General features: G+C 43.9%; 1 protein-coding gene across 4 annotated transcripts in view; it reads right to left on the bottom strand.

Moving 5' to 3' along the window:
- ARFGEF3 (ARFGEF family member 3) overlaps positions 1-18,391 on the bottom strand; it is a 515,806-nt gene that overhangs the window by 191,031 nt on the left and 306,384 nt on the right. For all 4 annotated transcript variants that reach the window (XM_085612422.1, XM_085612423.1, XM_085612424.1 and 1 more), the window contains 3 exons: positions 13,486-13,593; positions 8,701-8,916; positions 6,657-6,767 (listed from right to left, as the gene is read on the bottom strand). In XM_085612422.1, coding sequence (XP_085468548.1) covers positions 6,657-6,767; positions 8,701-8,916; positions 13,486-13,593 — 435 coding nt within the window. The remainder of the gene's footprint in view (positions 1-6,656; positions 6,768-8,700; positions 8,917-13,485; positions 13,594-18,391) is intronic.

The raw sequence follows: 18,391 nt of genomic DNA, 5'->3' as shown, positions 1-18,391 counted from the left end.
GGGCTTTGTAAAACATTTTAACCTCTTAACAGAACAACTCAAAGAGAGACTCTATCCACACAAACTGATCAAACGGTCATGTAAGAGAGCCTCAAACAACAACCGTGAAGCTTTGCTAGATATACCCACATCTAAACCACCCCTTGAACGGTTGACGTTTGTCAACACGTTCAGTACTCTATCTAACAGTATCAAGAAGAGTATCAAGAAACATTGCCGTATCTTAAATAACTGCAATGACAATATTGCTCCACCATTGTTTGCCTTCAAAAGATCAGGCAACTTAAGAGACAGACTGGTACATACACGTCCCCAGGCGTGCCTACCAAGGCCACTGGGGACTCTTTGGGATTTACCGCCAGTCTCTGGACATCATCCATGCGGGGGTTGTTCGGTTTGCCCACAAACCACCCATAGTACTACTATAGACATTGGTTCCGACAGCCCTTGGATCCAAAATCAATTTACTAATTGCAACAGTAGTAACTTGATTTACCTACTCACATGTCCGTGTCACATCCGATACGTGGGTATGACCACTCGCAAAGTGAGGGCACGCATGCTTGAACATAAGAGCACGTTCAGGTGCAAAAAACTCACAACCAGACTTACTAGACACTTTGTAGAGGCGAACCATGCTGCAGAAGAGTTTCACTGGGCGGTATTAGAAAAACCTATTATACCTCTGCATATGAGTGATGTTTCCAGATTTCTGTTCATTAAAGAACAGAAATGGGTATACAAACTTCATAGTGACACTCTAGGTCTAAATGATGATATACCTTGTACCAGCCTGTAGATATACAGTTCAAAAAATCTTGATTAAAAATTCTTGATTGAAAAATTCTTGATTGAGGGATCACCTGAGCATAAGACTACTAAGGGCTTCATACATGACGAAATTATTGACAGGTTATATAACACTCGATTCCTGGGAATGACATCCACTGGCGACATATAGATATAATTTTTAACATGATTCATAGAGATCTGTATGTGTCAGGAACTTCTAATGCCAAGCACCTTCTTCTTGGTACAACTCCTAGCTTGCCAGTACGAATGACCGGTTGGCTGATTTATATAACATCCCTATTGTCAGTAGTCTGTAACTCTATGTCCCTTTCAGACTCTTATTTTTAGAGCATTTAGAAACAATTTTTCTTGTATGTGATGCAGTACTAGGCATTATAATAACGGAATGGATGAGTCAGTATTTACAATTATGATTCCCCTTGGAACTACGATTCTGGTCTGCATGATATCACTTTGCAGTTTCGTTCTGGTTGGGATCATTTAATTAGCCAAGATACTGGAGCGCTACAGGTACCACCAGACCGTGTAGGATAAATACAGCTCCATGACATATAGCGTAACAATACACTATTGGTCCGCTTATAATTCAGGGCTTTATACTATAAATGTTACATTGTCCGCAGATAGCAGCCTCGAGCAGACGCTGCAGGATCTGAGCAATGGGCGACTTTCATTATTTCATTATTTCACTATTTGATTTTCCTTGCATCTAAGCTAAACTACATTTCCCTAGCAGCATTACGTCACTTTGTAGTTCTTAATATACGCCACTCACAGACAGCGAGGGGTGACCTCAGTGGGCGTGGCAGCTACCGCTGATCGTTACGAGGCGAGACAGATAACATGATTTAAGCGCACTCCTCAGTCCTCTCGCTGGCTCCCACCCAGCTCGACCAGGTCTGGGGCAACGACGGAGAGGTAAGCGTTCCTATCTGTTCAGAATGGATGCGTTTTCTTTCAAAAGGTGTGTGCGTTTTGTCAGCAGAGGACTCATTGGACTTTGTGCCCTGTCTTCAGTTTTTTCAGTTTTTTAGTTAATAGAGCTTGGCTGAGATTGCAGCCTGACTGAAATATTTGCTTTATGTTAATCTGGTGTTTTGTATTGTTCTCAGGGTGATTTAATTTTAGTGAGAGTGTAGTGTTTTTTATTCTGGATGCTAAGCCAGAACTACACAGGGGTACACTAGGGGACCGCCTCTGAGCTAAACCAATAATCACAGTTGGTCAAAATATTCTTTAGTTTTATAAAAATTGTAAACACACAAAAAAAATGAAATAATTACAAAACAATGAAAAACTTAACCTCTTCGATGCGGCGCCGATTCCCGCTCAGCGCTGACCGTTTCTTGCGCGGGCGGGGTCATGACGGAACGGTTCCGTCATGAGCACAGCTCAACCGACGCTCATGACGGAACCGTTCCGTCATGAGCACCGAAAAGGTTAAGAGAATCTCTTTGCTTGTGTTTTGCTTTTTTGTTACCCAAGTTACAGAGCGGGGCCTCCTACACCCGAGCATGGTTCCAGGGTAGGTGAGGTACAATCCTAGAGCACGTGGGGTAAGCAATTTTGATATGCTTATTGATAATGCTAAGAAAGATTCTTGCTTAAAATGACAGCACTTCTGTTTTGGTGTGTGTGTTTTGGACTGTGTGCAATAGGTGCTTTATTTTCTAGGTGATGATTACACTCTACGCCTCTGAGGATTTTGAGCGTTTAAGGTTGTATTTTCCCAATTCTATTCAACCTCTTACATGCAGATAAGTGTGATTTTTTTCACGCCTAGTAATGTACTTTTTGTACTTTTTGCAGTAGCTTGTTTCAGTGCAACATAGGTCCTGACGAAAGCCGTAGGGAGTCAAACCCGGATGGCTGAAACATGTTGACCTTTACATAGTAGTCACTTGCTAGTACTGCTATAACCTTGTTACACCTTTTTAATCAAGGTGTGTGGAGTACTCGGCACATCAAGATTTGTCCTCTCTACACAACCTTTTTTAGTTCTCACTTTTTCTATTTCTTGCACTGCACACTATAGGATCACGATCCTTGTTCTTTACAACCTCTTACACTTCATGTGTTGCTGGCTAATACTTACCAGCCTGAGATAACAACAGAGCTTCAAACTAGCGAGGTAGTCCCCATGATCAAGGTACATACCTCTGTCAAATAGTTGGATCACCAAATGATATTACTGATCATGAGAGCCACCTTTCTCTCACCATTTGCTCTGTACTTCGAGTAAGATTGATGGTAATCCATGCTCTGCTCGTGGCCAGGTTTGATTTGGTCTGTTGCACTTCAGTCTATCTTCACTTATCACCTTTGTGCTGTCCGTTATAAGACCCCCATTTCCTGTTGTTTTGTGCATAAGTTAGTAGTAGGGGAGTGGTACTTGGGCAGGTCTATAAACTATATTCCCTTAGACCCTTTTTTCTCACTAGGTTTATTGAAGTTCTAGACTGCACACAGACACTGCAGTGGCAGGTCTGAGACACACTTAACAAGCTGCTTCTGTGGGTGGCGCAAACCAGCGCTGCAGGCCCTCCAGCAGCATTTGGTTTACCAGCCCTGGGCACACACAGGCCACGCTACTAGGGACTAACAGGTAAACCAAAGAAGCCAATCATGGATATACCAATTCACATGTCATCTTTATACAGGGAGCATTCGCGCTGTGGCACTGAATGGCAGTGGCACAGCGCCCAGAGCATCTATTACCAGCAAAAACAGAGGAGACAACAGCGAAAAATGGAAGGGAGACCCACGCCAATGGTGCCAGGTCTAACAATCCCAGATTCTGCTAGCTGTAGCTTCAGAGAGCACTGCTAAGCTTAGCATATTGAACAGTACACCCCAGAGTCTGTATCACTAAAAGGCCCTGGAAACACTATGCCCACTTGACAACGTTTTCCAGTAAGTGAAAATTCAAACAATTTGCATACTTGTCCACGTGGGAGAGTAGCGACATGTTATTAGGGGAAGCCCCTATTAAAACAGCATGGGAGGGGGAGTTTTCCCAGTGACACAAATGGAGCTGTTTTTGAGTACCCAATTTTTGTTGTCATGAAAATTTTAACTGTGTGTCTTCTAGCCATCCTGAGTCTGCTTGAGGACTAGGGGTTAATTGGAAATGCAGGTTTCATTTAAGGTGTTAACATGCCAGCACTCACATAAATACACTCATTTTCCATAGGAAGCAGGTGTCTAAATGGACAGTGCCTCAAGGGCCTTGGCTAGTATTGGTAAGTGTGACTCTGTTTAGTGAAGTCATCAGACTCATTGATAAAGATCTCAGTATTAGTGCCTCAGTCAGTCTGCTGGTTCTCCAAGAGTGGCCTCATTCTGGGAAGCTTTGCCCACCCTTCATGGTCCCACTGGGTATTTCGGGAATGAACCAGGAAAGGCCAGCTGGACTGGCACAAAGTTTGCTGGGAGAGACAAAGATGTGGATGTCTGCAGGAGCTAACCCCTAGTGCAGGGAACTTCTGAAGGGCAGCTGTGGAGGAGTTGGTCTCAAAAGAGCAGGAGCAGTTTTCTTAGCTTTCAGCATAGCTCACAAAGCAGGAGGAATGTCAGCATGTTAGAGCATTCACCCTGGATCAGAGGGAAAGCAAAGCAGGCTGAGTCAACTGAAGATCTATCTATTTTTGACATGATGGTTCAAATGCATCATATCTGTCCCCCATGGAATCAACATTCCCAGTGAGGGAGAAAACTAGACGCACACTCAGAAGCAATGAAATCCTGAGGAGGTGATAGATAAAAGGTAGTAGCCTAGGACGAGTGGAAGTCAACTGTAGTGGCAGTCTCAGACAATGCTGGTGCTTTTTGATGCCTCAGTTTCTAATGCCTTTTGTGCACAAAGAGTGAAACTCAATCTGAAAACGTAAAAGAATCTCTGGATAAACAGAGGGGTTGGCCTTTGTAAGGACCCAGCCTATGGTTATTTAATCAGGTACTTTCTGCCTTCTGTGGGTTATTTAGACTATTTACGAACGGCCAACGTGACTAATCACATACGAGCGGTACAGAAAGGCTTTCCTTCCTGTTGATGAAATAGAACCTCTCCTTGGATAGGGTCAAGGTTACTCTGGAAGCATGCCAGGCTGCTCTAGGGAGACCTCATATCTAGGTAGCACACAGTGTATGTACATACATACATACATGCATTGGATGACTTTTATCCATGCAGAGACTATGCGAGCCAATTGCTGGAAAAGAAGGAAGAGGTGTGGCACCGCGGCCAGGGCGACTGACTCCGGAATCTGGGGATCACGGTTCGATCCCCGACGCCGGCGGCAGATTAGCCCAGCACCATGTGACTCTGGGCAATAGCTTGCTTAATCTTCCCGACGGCCCACAGCACCTAGAGACACTTTCGGGTGATTGTTCCCGCTTTACAAGTGTGGAATGTGGAATGTGTGCCAACGGCCAGTGACATGAGGAACATGGCTTAACACGAGAGAGTGGAAGCATGATCTACGATACCTGAAAGAAGAATAAATTCAAGATTGAGAAAAAAAAGCACGATTTACAGAAAAGCAGGGACAGATCCCACAGAGTAAGTCAGACAGAAGCAGGTACTGCTCCACATTGGTGGTTGCTGCACACCAACACAGGAGAACCGGTGTAACCATACCCCTGCTTCTTTGATCCTGCGGCCTGATTGAGAGAGATGCCCAGCAACCGAGAACTCGTGGAGGTGCGGGTAGCTGAAATCGATGGACTTGGACATCCCTAATAATTATCACTGGCTTTGAGAGCAGCAATTACAAACTGATTTTTTTCTCTATACCCCCTGGACGTCGAAGCACACGACCAGTGGGGTATACGTCTGGAATTTGGCATACAGCTGATAATATTTACGGATTCACAAATGGAGGCACATTGATGATCCCCATCTGTAAAAGAGTTGTCTCTTGACAAGCTCCATCCGGGCTCGGAGGAGTAGATTCAGGTCTTTGAATATCTGACCAACAAGGGCTGTCGCTAGTCTGCTTTTGTCCTGCAAAAGACCCTATTTGATGTATCTACAAACATATCCACAAGGTCGAAACAGACGTGAAACTACCTTATCTCCAGGCTCACTATAGCTGAAAGACCGGAAAAGGACAGCTAATTTATTTTATTGTTTTGTTTTTTAATTTGAAAGGTCACTCATTTCACTTTATGTCACCACAGTCACCCATTGAATTGTCTGCGTATTTGTTAGTGTGTTCTTTTGTAAGACAGCCCGTATTAATTTTCCGTGCTAAGTGTTTGCAAAGTTTGACTGAAAAATAGAAAAATCAAAACAAAATAAGTAATACATTTATACATTTTTGCTAACTTGTTGTAGGTGTGGTACATTCATCATTGTTTAGTATAATTAAATAGTGATTTTGAAGAAAATATTTGGTTCTAAACTAGCACCTCGTGGTGCTTACCCAACTGAACCATTTCTAGCTTTGAATTATACACCCAGGTTCCGAGGGAGACAGGGTGACCCTATTGATCTTAATGGTCTTTGATACTGGGCACACAAAGGTCTTTGAAACACCTACCAAATCAGTTTGTGGTACCAACACCAGATGCATGATACCCACAGCGAATGGTGGAGAACCATGACGTAGATCTAAGTCAATCATGAAGAATCTGTCCTAGAGAAAAACTTGCATGGTCTACAATTTTGGCAAAGAAGTATTATATCGTTTTGGAAAAACATAGGTCTTCACCAAAAAAACTAAAAACACAAACTAAAACCAAAAAGATAACTATTACATTGTAAGGATTAATCTCTGCTCTCAGAGTCTTTCTGCAGTATAGTGGTAAGTCAAAGCCAGGTTGTTCAGCGAATATGTTACCTTGAGTTATAGCATCACTGGGTTCCTGAATTTCTTTGTCTTCTTTTTCTTCCTGGACACAGGATGCAGCAGCCATCTGAGCAAGCGCTGAGGCGCAGTTGGCCGCAACACCTAAGAAAATGAACAAATTTCATTTTAGGTGAATTTCTTCATTTCTTAATTTTACTACTCCACAACAAAATAAAAGAACTAAACTTATATCACCAGGTCTAGGATTTACCAAGATAAAACCATCCTTACCATCGCACACAGTACTCAGCTGCTTGTAAGAAAGTACTAGAGGCTGCAGTATACATGGATCAATATTATCACTGGATAAAATTCATCTTTGCAGCAGTAGCTACAGAGCAATTCTTCTCGGAGGGAATTCTTTCAATGCAGTATTATCTGTACAAGGCTCATCTCTTGTAGGTTATACGTGTGACAACAGTACAGATAGAACGCTTCACCAACTCTGTACAGTCTACTCAATTAAAAAAGTAGTAAATCTGAGCCGTTGCAGTTGAGCATTAGGAAAAGCGGAACTCTGCGTCTCTCTGCTTTACTGGCCAGTGGTCAGGTCCTAAAACGAGGTGGATAGGGTACATTTATTGAACAACTATTTAAATGTAACTGAAGTAAAGATTAAAACTATTTAAGGAATTTGGCTACAGAGGATTCCCAGCCTAACAATGGAGAATAATTAAAGCTCGTAAATCTATAAAAGAACAAACACCGGAGAAGCTATACTTAACCAGGAGCATTTTAACACCCGAAACAGTGTAGCTTAAGCATAAATATGTGCAAGCACTCCAACGTTTGAAAAGTGTGACACTATACCTATATTTATATAGGGTGTTAACCATAGAACCCTCCATCTTTTAGAGCCATTTAGCTAAACAGCATTTTTTGTCCATGCATGTTGAAAAGGAATATTTTCATAAGGGCAAAGAACACAGTTCATAGGCTAACATTTTCCTCTACCTTCGTCAATGAGTGAACAACCTATGCAAATACATACATCCTGCGCTGCCTTTAGATCTGTACAATGGCAGATCAAAGAAGTCAAAGTAACGTAAATATGACAACCATGGTGCAGCACATATAAAACAGTCGAGGACAAATAAAGGGTGTTTTTAAAAACATTTTGGTCTTTATGAATGTTTGTGATCCAAGAATTGTGGATGTTCAGCATAGGAAACAGAAATACCTTGTATAGTGTTACACACTACCTGCTCATATACATCTATATAATTTAAAAGCAAGGGCAGAAGAAATAAAACTGTCCTTACACACACACAAATGCACTCATATTTATTTGTATCCTTGGATATTGTAGGACTTGATGGGGGAGAAAGTATTATTCAGTCAGTTCTTAAACCATCTGGCACTAATGCTAGTGAATGTGTCCATTAGCATCAAAATATGAATCTGGTTGGGACTGTGATGGAGGGCACCCATACCTTTAGAAGGGGGGCTGACACTAAACACATTTGGCACAATCCACCCAACAGCTGGCAGCAGATGGCACTGAGTTATATTCACTAGTGACGTGGTAACGGGTAAAATGAGTGAGTAGCTATTTGTACACCATAGAGTAGTTACTAAGTGCTAAAAGAGTTGCCAGTATGGTGTGGAAGCTGATGGGGTATCCAGTTGACTACAAATGAAGCATGCGATCGAAAAGCTTAGCATTAGACCACCATGTTCTCTAGTACATTGTTGCCTCACGCTCAGCTCATTAATGGGCATTCTTACAAACAGAGTAATTGCTCTGATGAGGTGATCTTCTTTTCATTGCGCCACTCAAAGCATATTTTTGGGAAGTTGCATACTAAACCCATCCAGTTTTGGAACGTTGCATACTAAACCCATCCAATCAATTCAGATATCAGTAATTCAATCCCTTAAATCCACTCCCTCTTTGACAAATAATCATGACTGCTTTCTAAATGCCTGGTAAACAAGAAAAACTAAACATGGCCTGGTACTGGAACCACCCACGTGTCAACCTTTTAGCAGAAACTTTACTTTACTTTTATTTCTTCAACTTGCAGTACAGTACCTAAAGCACAGCTGAGACGGGCAGCCTTCCTGAGCCCATCGAGGCTCATGCATATGGAATCCCTCTCCCTTTGGCTCTGTTCTTTCACACCCTCTGCCCCCAAGATGAAGGCCAACCCTTTGGAGCTCCCAGCCATTCGTCCTGTCAAAGGCATCGATAAAGTATCGATCAGGTTCTTCCAACATCCGATCAGGAGGTACCGGGCAAACGTAACACCTGCAGCAGAAAGAACAGTGTAAAATCACTGAAGATAAAGAAACATATTTTCAAGATTTCATATTACCAATTTTGGTCAGCAAAGTTCAGGCATCTAGTCACTTAGTCTTGGACTTTTAACTTAGCTATGACCAAGATGTTTATACAAATATTTTTTTAAAGTTTTCAAAATATTTTAACACATAATTTGGCAATAAAGTCCACATGAAAACAAAACTTCAAAATTAAGGGTTGATGCAAATGTTCCTTAAGTTTTAAGGTATAGTACATGTCATTGATTCTCAGCTGCTCAATTCTCAGGGAGGAAACCAAATGAGGACTGAGACACTTCTGAACAATCACCGCAGATCTACAAATTCTTGGTATGGTTGGAAGGACTTTTGATGCAAGACTCTCTGACCATTCTTCATTAAAGCAGGACCTTCCATAGGAGTGGCTGCTTGGGTGATGGAGCCAGACCTATGAATCTTCTACCACACCATTCTGGAATTACAAGACTCCAGAAGCAAAACTTGTCAAAACCATAGCCTGCCAGAGCAATAAATGCAGGAGTAGAGTATAAGGGACGTGTCATACATAGCACAGTATGGTCACCAACGATTTAAGGCTAAGAGTGTATATAAATCAACAATATCCACAATTGGCATCACTCACTGAGATAGGCCGATGAGCGAAACCCTATATAAGGATGTGGTCGTAGGCTGTGTCTGTTCTTTGATTTTTACTCTGAGAATTGAGCTGCTATATGAATCCATATATATGGTCACATGGGCACTATGAGACTGAGTCTCTGGTCAGGCATGAGAGACGCTTCGGGTTCCCCCCGTTTAAGTTTATGCAAAAACTGCATGCCATTGACTGCTTGCATCATCCCTGGCGTAGTACCCAAGCAGAGAAAGAATAGGTCAGTGAGACCTTTTGCTTCCCACTACCAAGTTTACAGAAACACCAATGAAACATGGATTTCAAATCCAGGTTAGAAAAGGATCGTATATGTAACATACATGCAGGGAGAATTGATGTCCCTTACACTGTGAACATTACCTATGTAAGGAAGCCTCCAAGAAATTTAATTTTCACGAATGATTATTCTTGAAGGCAGTAACACGAGCCATGTAGCAAATGTGACCAAACCAGCTTTAGACTTAACTGTGTAGGCTGTGCAGATACAAGCCCCAGTCTCATGAGTGAAGGAAAATCACTTAAAGTAGGTAAAGCTGGTAGGGATAAAGGAGATGTGTCGGTGGGAAAGCCATGTATGCGCATGGGATTCCAAACTGGTAAAATTATTTTGAGTGGGGCAAGAAATGCACTGGTGAGCTCCTGTATCAGGACTGCTTAATAAGAACAATATAAAAATAGGAACTAGGATAAACAAGTGCTCACCTCCTCTAGCTCACCAGGGCCAGAGGCCCCAACTATATAGAGGGTTGACGAACAGACACGGTCCCCTACAAAAACACAACTAGAGTTACAGTATAGGTGAACAAGCAAGGCTCAAGCCTAGCTCAGGCCGACTGTCCGGCTTGAATCTGGCCTTTGTCCAAAGTGAGTGCAATCAAAGAGCCTGGACCAGCACAGCGAGTTTGCTTCTCAAAAGCAGTTTTTGGAAGATAAAAAGTACTCCATGAAGAAGAGCTGGCAACTGTGCTCTGCAGGATCATAAATAACATCTGAAAATGTGGCTTTGTGCTTCCAATTTAAAGCAATGAATTTGGACTTTAAATGCAGAAACTGTAAGTCTACACATGTCAACAATCTGAAGCCATACTGCACTTCAGTTTTACTGCAATGAAGATTTGTCAACATGGAAGCTCCAGGGATCTTTGAGACCTTTGTGTTTGTTTTGGTAATCTGTCTAATTGACTACTGTGGTATACTGTAATCATCCTGAAATAGTTTGTTAAATCAGGGGAAGCGCCTGATATTACCATAAAAATACTGTGTTGTACTGGCTCCCTTACACTTAAACTTTAAACTATGGAAAACAACTCTGGTGCATTTTGGATCCAGGCAGTCTGCTGGATTGCCTTATGTGTTCTAAATTTTCATTTTCATTTGCAATGTTGGTGATTTGATGCAGCATGCAAGCCATTTTCTATTAAGACTTCTTAAATAGCATCAGATTGATTTATTATGTATTATATGTATTATTGTGACCCATGTATTTTGAAAAGTGTACTAATTTAGCTCCTGAAAGACAACAAACTGAAACCACTATTCTTCGGTGCTAAATTCAAGAGAGGAGATATCCTTCCAGTGACTGGATTCAACGGTGTGTAACCAGGAAACCTGAGCTGAAATCCCGGCTTTCACGTTGTAACTCAACAGGGTGATCTTTGGCGAACAAATTCACTTTCCTTGACTGTAAAATCTGGGAATGCCTTGATGTAATTCAATTTAAGGTGCACACTATAAAAAATTATCACGTCATTATGGTTTAAGATAATACAATGTTGCTCCACCTTTAATGACAATATCAGGCATATCTATAGTGGGGTTTTGAATTTGTTTTCTAGAAACTTTGGCTATTTCTCATAAAAATAACGTACAGTGTGCGATGTTGTATGCATATAGGCTTTTGCATTAAAATAGGGACTTTTCCAATTATTTAATTATTGCATAGTTCCAATTTAAACAAAAAAAGCATTCCACAACATAGAAAAGTCAGAGGAAATCTTTTTTCATCTAGCCATGCACAATTTTTAATAAGCTAATGTAATCCGTCTTTTCCTCACTGGTGCCAGACTGCACTTAATTTCACAGTAAAATAGCGACAAAATGGCTCGTCTATTTTGAGCACCAAGTAGCACTCACAAAAACTATCTAGGTAAGAGCAGAGGAAAACTACACTCGGGCATAGTAACAAGACAAGAATGAAACTTTGCAAACTACGACAAAGTCAAAAATCTTTGCACACTCCTTCATGAGACCAACTGATTTACTCATAGCAATGTCATAACGGATTTTATGTTTGTAGGAAAGTAGGATCTGATTTCATGGTCACCCCCACTTTTTGCTTGTGTCATTATATTTTACTGAGTAGTCTGACAGGGATCCTGCTAATAAGGACCCCAAACTCCTTAAATTGGACATGGTGAGTACTTAGGTACATTCCAGATTGACTACTGGTGTACCCTGATAAGTCCCTAGTATATGGTACAAAGGTACCCAGGGTATAGGTACACCAGGGGTCTCCCATGGGCTGAAGCATGCATTACGCCTCCCATGGGAGACCACTTAAAGTGTGACTACAGGCCTGCCATTGCACCCTGTGTACGCTGGTGCTAGCACCACTTACAACAGATATAAGTTTCCTTATATCTGAGGTCACTGCACTTGAAACCTGTAAGTCACCCATAAGGCAGGCCTTTCAATCCTGAAGGCAGGGTTCTCGGTTTTAAGTGTGAGGGTGCCCCTGCATGAGCAGGACACCCCTACAACCTTCGAAGTCCATTCTCCCGAGTTGTACGTGCATCAGCCATTAAGATACACAGAATGGCCATGCGTCATTACGCAATGACCATCACTAAACTGGCTGTAACAAACTCTTTCGTGTTTGGATCAAACATGTTGGAATCATACCCTATAATTCCATGCACTGTAAAGCTCCTCCAGGAGGCCCTGAGTGTTCCTGGTAACAGTCTTCTAGACCCAGACAGCAAACTATGGCTGCTGCCACCCACAGGCATGATTCTGCCCTCCTGCTGCTGAGCCAAGCTCGAGCAGAGGAAGGCAGGACAATAGGTATCCTGTCACAGGATGGTGTTCTAAATTTTAATTTTCGTTTGTAATATTAGCAATTTGATGCAGCATGCAAACCATTTACTATTAAGACTTCTTAAATAGCGTCAGCTTGATTTATTATGTATTATTGTGACCCATGTATTTTGAAAAGTGTACTAATTTAGCCCCCGAGTATATGGTTTGGTCTCCCCATGGGGACCACTGTGTATTCTGTGCTATTTATGAATTCTATTGGCAAAGTATTGTGTGTATTGTGCTGTATCTCCGGGTAGGAGATAATACATTGTGTTAGTAAATGTTAATAACAAATACCTATTTTTTAAAACTACAAATGTGTGGTACCTTTTCACTTAACCTATACCATAAGATTAAGTACTGGTATAACAAGCTGCTTTACACTCCTTCTGGACTAAGCCTGAAGCTACCACTTAGAGAGCTTTCTAAGGTTGTTTAAGACCACAAAAATCACCATATGTGTTGTCTGAGTTAGTACAGGGTGCTACACTTACATGAGTGAGCACCATATACTAAGCCTGCCTCTCACAACTATTACCCTTATAAATATTTCTTAGTGTAGCAACATAATATAGTGTACTACACAAAGCCACTCACAAAAGTTAAAGTAGTACATGATGGAGAATTTTAAAAACTTCATGATATTTTTACATGGCAGTTAGGCAACTGTTGCATGATTTACATGCCAAATATTGCAATGGCTCGGCTGGTGGTTTGGCTCTCAGGGTCCTGGATCATTTCCACTGAATTTGCTGGCTTTGCAACCTTTATGGGACAGAAGATAACTAGTGAGTTGAACATTGGTACCTGCCAGGACGGCGCTGTCGGTACTCCTGTCCTGGTTGAGAGGCGACTGTGTTGATGCAGAGGCCAATAGTTGTCCACCTATCGCACTGCTTCCCAAGCCATCCATATCTGAAACACAATGTTGACAAGAATGAATGCTTTCTTTAGGCATAAATAATAGGCTGTAAAGAAATTTCAACACTGATAATTGTTTAACACTGCAGTGATATGACGTAAAAATACTTTGATGGATTGTTTTCTAGTGGTTTATTCACAATTTGAAGTTTGCATCGTAATGGAGCAAGGATTCGAGAAAATAGAAACTTGCTCAGATCAACCTCTCGTTAACACACAATAACAAATAGAAATCACAGATAAATGAAAACTAACATACATAAGACATTCATACACAGGGAAAAGGGCATTTTGCCTGCTTAAATAACAAAGAATAATTCGCTACGTGATTAAAATCCCGCTTGAAACCGAAAATGGCTTTGCGCATGTGTGAACCTGTCATGTGCAAAGTAACCGTGTGATTAACCATGTGAGAGGAAAACTCTCATGCATGCGCAAAGAGTTGCTAACTGTAGGTCTCGAAGTACCGCATGTCTGGCACATGTTTTCCTGGATCTTAAAAGAAGCTTTTTGCTACTAACGCTTTGCATTACAAAGAAGAAATAACATGGGATAGAATAGAAGGGGGAGGTAAACAGTGATAATGACATATTTGAGAAATTAACATTTGTTTATGATTCTTTTGTCAATAGTGAATGTTTTGGGCCCGATATGTTAAGTTGAAAGAAAGATGGCTTGTAAGACGCAGTGAAAGTTGAGTCTGCGCAGTGAAGACCGAGAGTGACCCGCTGACCGGGACATTGGTCGTCAGCCAAAACCCAAGGATGATGTGAGGAATCGCGGATCCAGGCGCCTACCTAGCGTCTAAAAACTACGAATACCGGCAGCCCTAGCACCAGGAAGTAGGCGTCTATATAGAGGACGTCGAGCACGGCAGAAGGCGTGCGTTATTTTGAATCCGAATTTGCATCCCCCGTCCATCGGAGCTTGGCGTCCCGGCGGGAGGTGCATTCCGAGGAAACTTGAAGGAAGAGGCGAGAGACGCGAAGACCTTTTCCAGCCCCCGTCGTTCGGAGCAAGGCGTCCCGGCGGGAGTTGGAGGAGGAGTCGGAGCGAAGCCAGGGGTAGCAGGTGAGCGCGGTGGGCCGAGCTTGGCTGAGCTCACATACCCTCCGCCCTATACCATTACCGCGGCTCTCCCGCCTTTCTGACACTTCTAGGCAGACAGCGGCTTGGCTTAGTCGTTGCTGTCAGAGTTTGGAGAGCACCCAAACTTAAGAGCTCGGAGGAGCTCACTTGCGAATTTTCAGCGCCCAAAGCGGCGCGACAGGAATACTGAGCTCGGAGGAGCTTACTTGCGGTTTGGCAGCGTCAGAAGGGCGCAACAGGATTTCATGAGCTCGGAGGAGCTTACTTGCGATTTGGCAGCGTCAGAAGGGCGCAACAGGATTTCATAGCTCAGAGGAGCTTGTACCATAAGTGAAAGTCGAGACATTGGGACTTACTAGGGTAATGATGCCTAAGTGTGATGCATAGAACCCTAGCGTGTTGATATTCACGGAGTGAAGGAGCGCTACAACGCCGGACTCCTTGGCGTCGGTGCTTTCACCGTGGAAGCCGGAATTGCCTATACTCCGCTAACTGAAGTGTGCTTTAGATTGAGACAGGGATAGGGCGTTAGAACTCTCTGTGGTTGTTGATGGCCTGGTTAGGCTGATTTCTTGGTTGTTTTTGCTGAAGGTGTGGGGATTAGTGAACACCTATCGCTAGTGAGACCTACTGGGAGTAGACTGTATTGTGTATGGTTTGTATACCTTTGCTTTTGTCATTTCAGAACCCTTTCCCTGCTGTCCCTTCCCCTATCCTTCCCTCGCCTGATCGCCTCTGGGCTCCGTAACCTTTGGTTGGAGTCCGGGGATATCGGGAGGTGGACCTACTTAACATCGACCGGACCCTGAGGAGCTCCAACCTGACAGAATAACGCACCCAAGTTAGGTGCTCCTCCCGGTCCGGGGGGGGGTGTTGGGTATGACGTCCTTAGAGGACGTAGTGCAGGCTCTTGCCTTAGTTCAGCAGGAACTGGTGGCTTCACGTTTAGAAACCACAGCGCTGCGAGACAGAGTAGATAGGTTGTCCCGTAACCCTTTTGATGTAGCGTCCTCTAGTGGACAACAGGTACATGTGACGGTACCCCCACCTATCCCTTTGGCTAGTCCAGAGAGGTATGCGGGAGACCCGCAGAAGATCCAGATCTTCCTGACTCAAATAATGTTGCATTTTTCGTGCAAACCTTCGTCCTTTCCCTCCAACCACTCTAGAGTGGCTTTCGCTATATCTTATCTAGTGGGTGATGCAGCGTCGTGGGCGGTCCCTCTGGTTCGGAATAACGATGCCATCCTATCAGACTGGGACGCCTTCAGAGCCGCTTTAGAAGGTGTGTTCGATAGACGAACCACCACGTTTAGTACTGACAAGGAGTTGCTATCCTTGAGGCAAGGAAAGAGTGACTTGGTGACCTACCTCACGTCCTTCACCCGGTTAGTAGCCAAGGCCTCCTGGCCGGAGGAAAAAAGAATGTCCTTGTTCTATCAAGGACTTAGTGAAGACCTAAAAGATGTGGTGGCACAGATAGATCCGCAGCCGACTACCTGCGCTGCCCTAATGAATTTGGTTTTGAGATTGGACGGCCGCATGGCCGAAAGAGGAGTAGACAGATACAAGGGAAGTGGTACTACTGGGGGATACCACCGGAAAGAGCAGAACCCGGTTCCCGTAGCTCATGAACCCATGGAGGTTGGGGCCGTAAGACCCCCTCTATCTCGGTCTGAAAGAGAGAGTCGCCGCGCCTTGGGGCTCTGTATGTATTGTGGGAAAAAAGGGCATTTCGTACGGGAATGCCCTTCTAAGCCCAAGAACCCCGCAATGCCGTATAGAGGCAAGAAGGCCGCAGTATCAGCCATGGCAACTGACACGAGTAACCCGGAGTTGCGCGCCCCAACACGACCGGAGGATACGGTATGGCAGATACCTTCCCTCACTCATACCAAGTCTACGGACACCGCAGCACATATTGTCTTGCAGGCCAGCTTGGAAATAGGGGTCCATGAGCATCAGGTACGAGCCATGTTGGACTCAGGAGCAACAGGCAACTTCATCGACAGTGGACTGGTAAGCTCGCTGTCCATAGACGTAGTGCCTCGGGAATCCCCAGAGGAAGTCTTAGCGGTGGATGGTGAACCGTTGAAATCGGGACGAATCACTCTCCACACCAAGAATCTAAAGATGACCTTATTAGAAGGTAACAGACAGCATCAGGAGGAGATCGAATTCAACATTATAGCTGCTCCCCAATATGACCTAATCCTGGGGATGCCTTGGTTTGTACTACATAATCCAACAGTGAATTGGCAGGAGCGTACAGTACGGTTCTTGTCGGAGGGTTGTGCAGAACAGTGTATGCAGGTCCCTCGCTCACGCGCCCTTGCCCTAGCATTTCCCTTCTGCCTGGCTACTGCAGCAGAAAAAGACGTGGAATTACCAGAGGCATTGGCAGATTATGCTGAGGTATTCAATAAACAACAGGCTGAAGGGCTTCCCCCGCATAGGCCTTTTGATTGTAGAATTGATTTGGTGGACGAGGCGGTGGTCCCCTCATGTAGGGTGTATGCTTTATCCGAGCCCGAAACCCGTCACTTACGAGACTATCTTGATCGGTACCTGGCACTGGGATTCATCAGGCCTTCTCGCTCCCCTGCGGCGTCGCCTCTCTTTTTTATAGTTAAGGCCAACGGGGAATTGAGGGCCTGTTGTGATTATAGGATGTTGAACAAAAACACGGTAAGGAACCGGTACCCATTACCCCTGATCAGCGTCCTGTTGGATCAAGTGCGGGAGGCCGTGATCTATACCAGGTTGGACCTTCGTGGGGCGTACCATTTGGTGAGGGTCAAACGAGGGGACGAGTGGAAAACCGCTTTTAAAACCAGGTTTGGCCTATACGAGTACTTGGTAATGCCGTTCGGGCTCTGTAACGCCCCGGCGGCTTTCCAGTTCTTTTTAAATGAGGTGCTGCGCGAGTACATGGACATAGTGGTATACATAGATGATATTTTAATCTACTCGGCGGCAGGGGAAGATCACACTCGGCAGGTCAGGCTGGTGTTGGAAAAGTTAAGAGCCAATCAGCTATACTGTAAACTCAGTAAATGTGAGTTTGGGGTAACCACTGTAGAGTTCTTGGGGGTGATCCTGAAGCCAGAAGGGTTGAGCATGTCCGACAGAAAGGTACTGGCAATACGTGAGTGGCCCACTCCTAAGTCAGTGCGGGATGTACAATGCTTTTTAGGCTTCGCGAATTACTATCGCAGGTTCATCCAGGATTTCTCACACATAGCGGTACCCATAACTCGATTGCTACGGAAAGGAGTATCTTTTATATGGACAACGGAAGCAACAGCAGCTTTCGAACACTTGAAAACTACGTTCACCACAGCACCAGTACTACGACATCCACAGACCGACGTCCCGTTTATAGTGGAGGCGGATGCGTCAGAGGAGACAATAGGGGCAGTGCTGTCTCAAAGAGACAAACATACAGGACGGCTGCACCCCGTGGCCTATTTGTCGAAGAAATTAGACAAAGCAGAGGTGAATTACACCATTGCCGAAAAAGAGCTCCTGGCAATAAAGAAGGCCTTTCAGGAATGGCGACACTACCTGTGGGGGGCTCAACATCCGGTAGTGGTGTATTCGGACCATCGCAATCTGCTGTATATGAAGACCGCGCGGCACTTAACCCCGCGCCAAATGAGATGGACTCTTTTTTTTGCGGAATTCGATTTCAGCATTACGT

The sequence above is a fragment of the Triturus cristatus genome, chromosome 6, assembly GCF_964204655.1.
Source record: "Triturus cristatus chromosome 6, aTriCri1.1, whole genome shotgun sequence".
Classification (NCBI taxonomy): Eukaryota; Metazoa; Chordata; class Amphibia; order Caudata; family Salamandridae; genus Triturus; species Triturus cristatus.
Note: the sequence above shows the minus strand (reverse complement) of the source record. Positions and strands in the feature narration are given on the sequence as shown.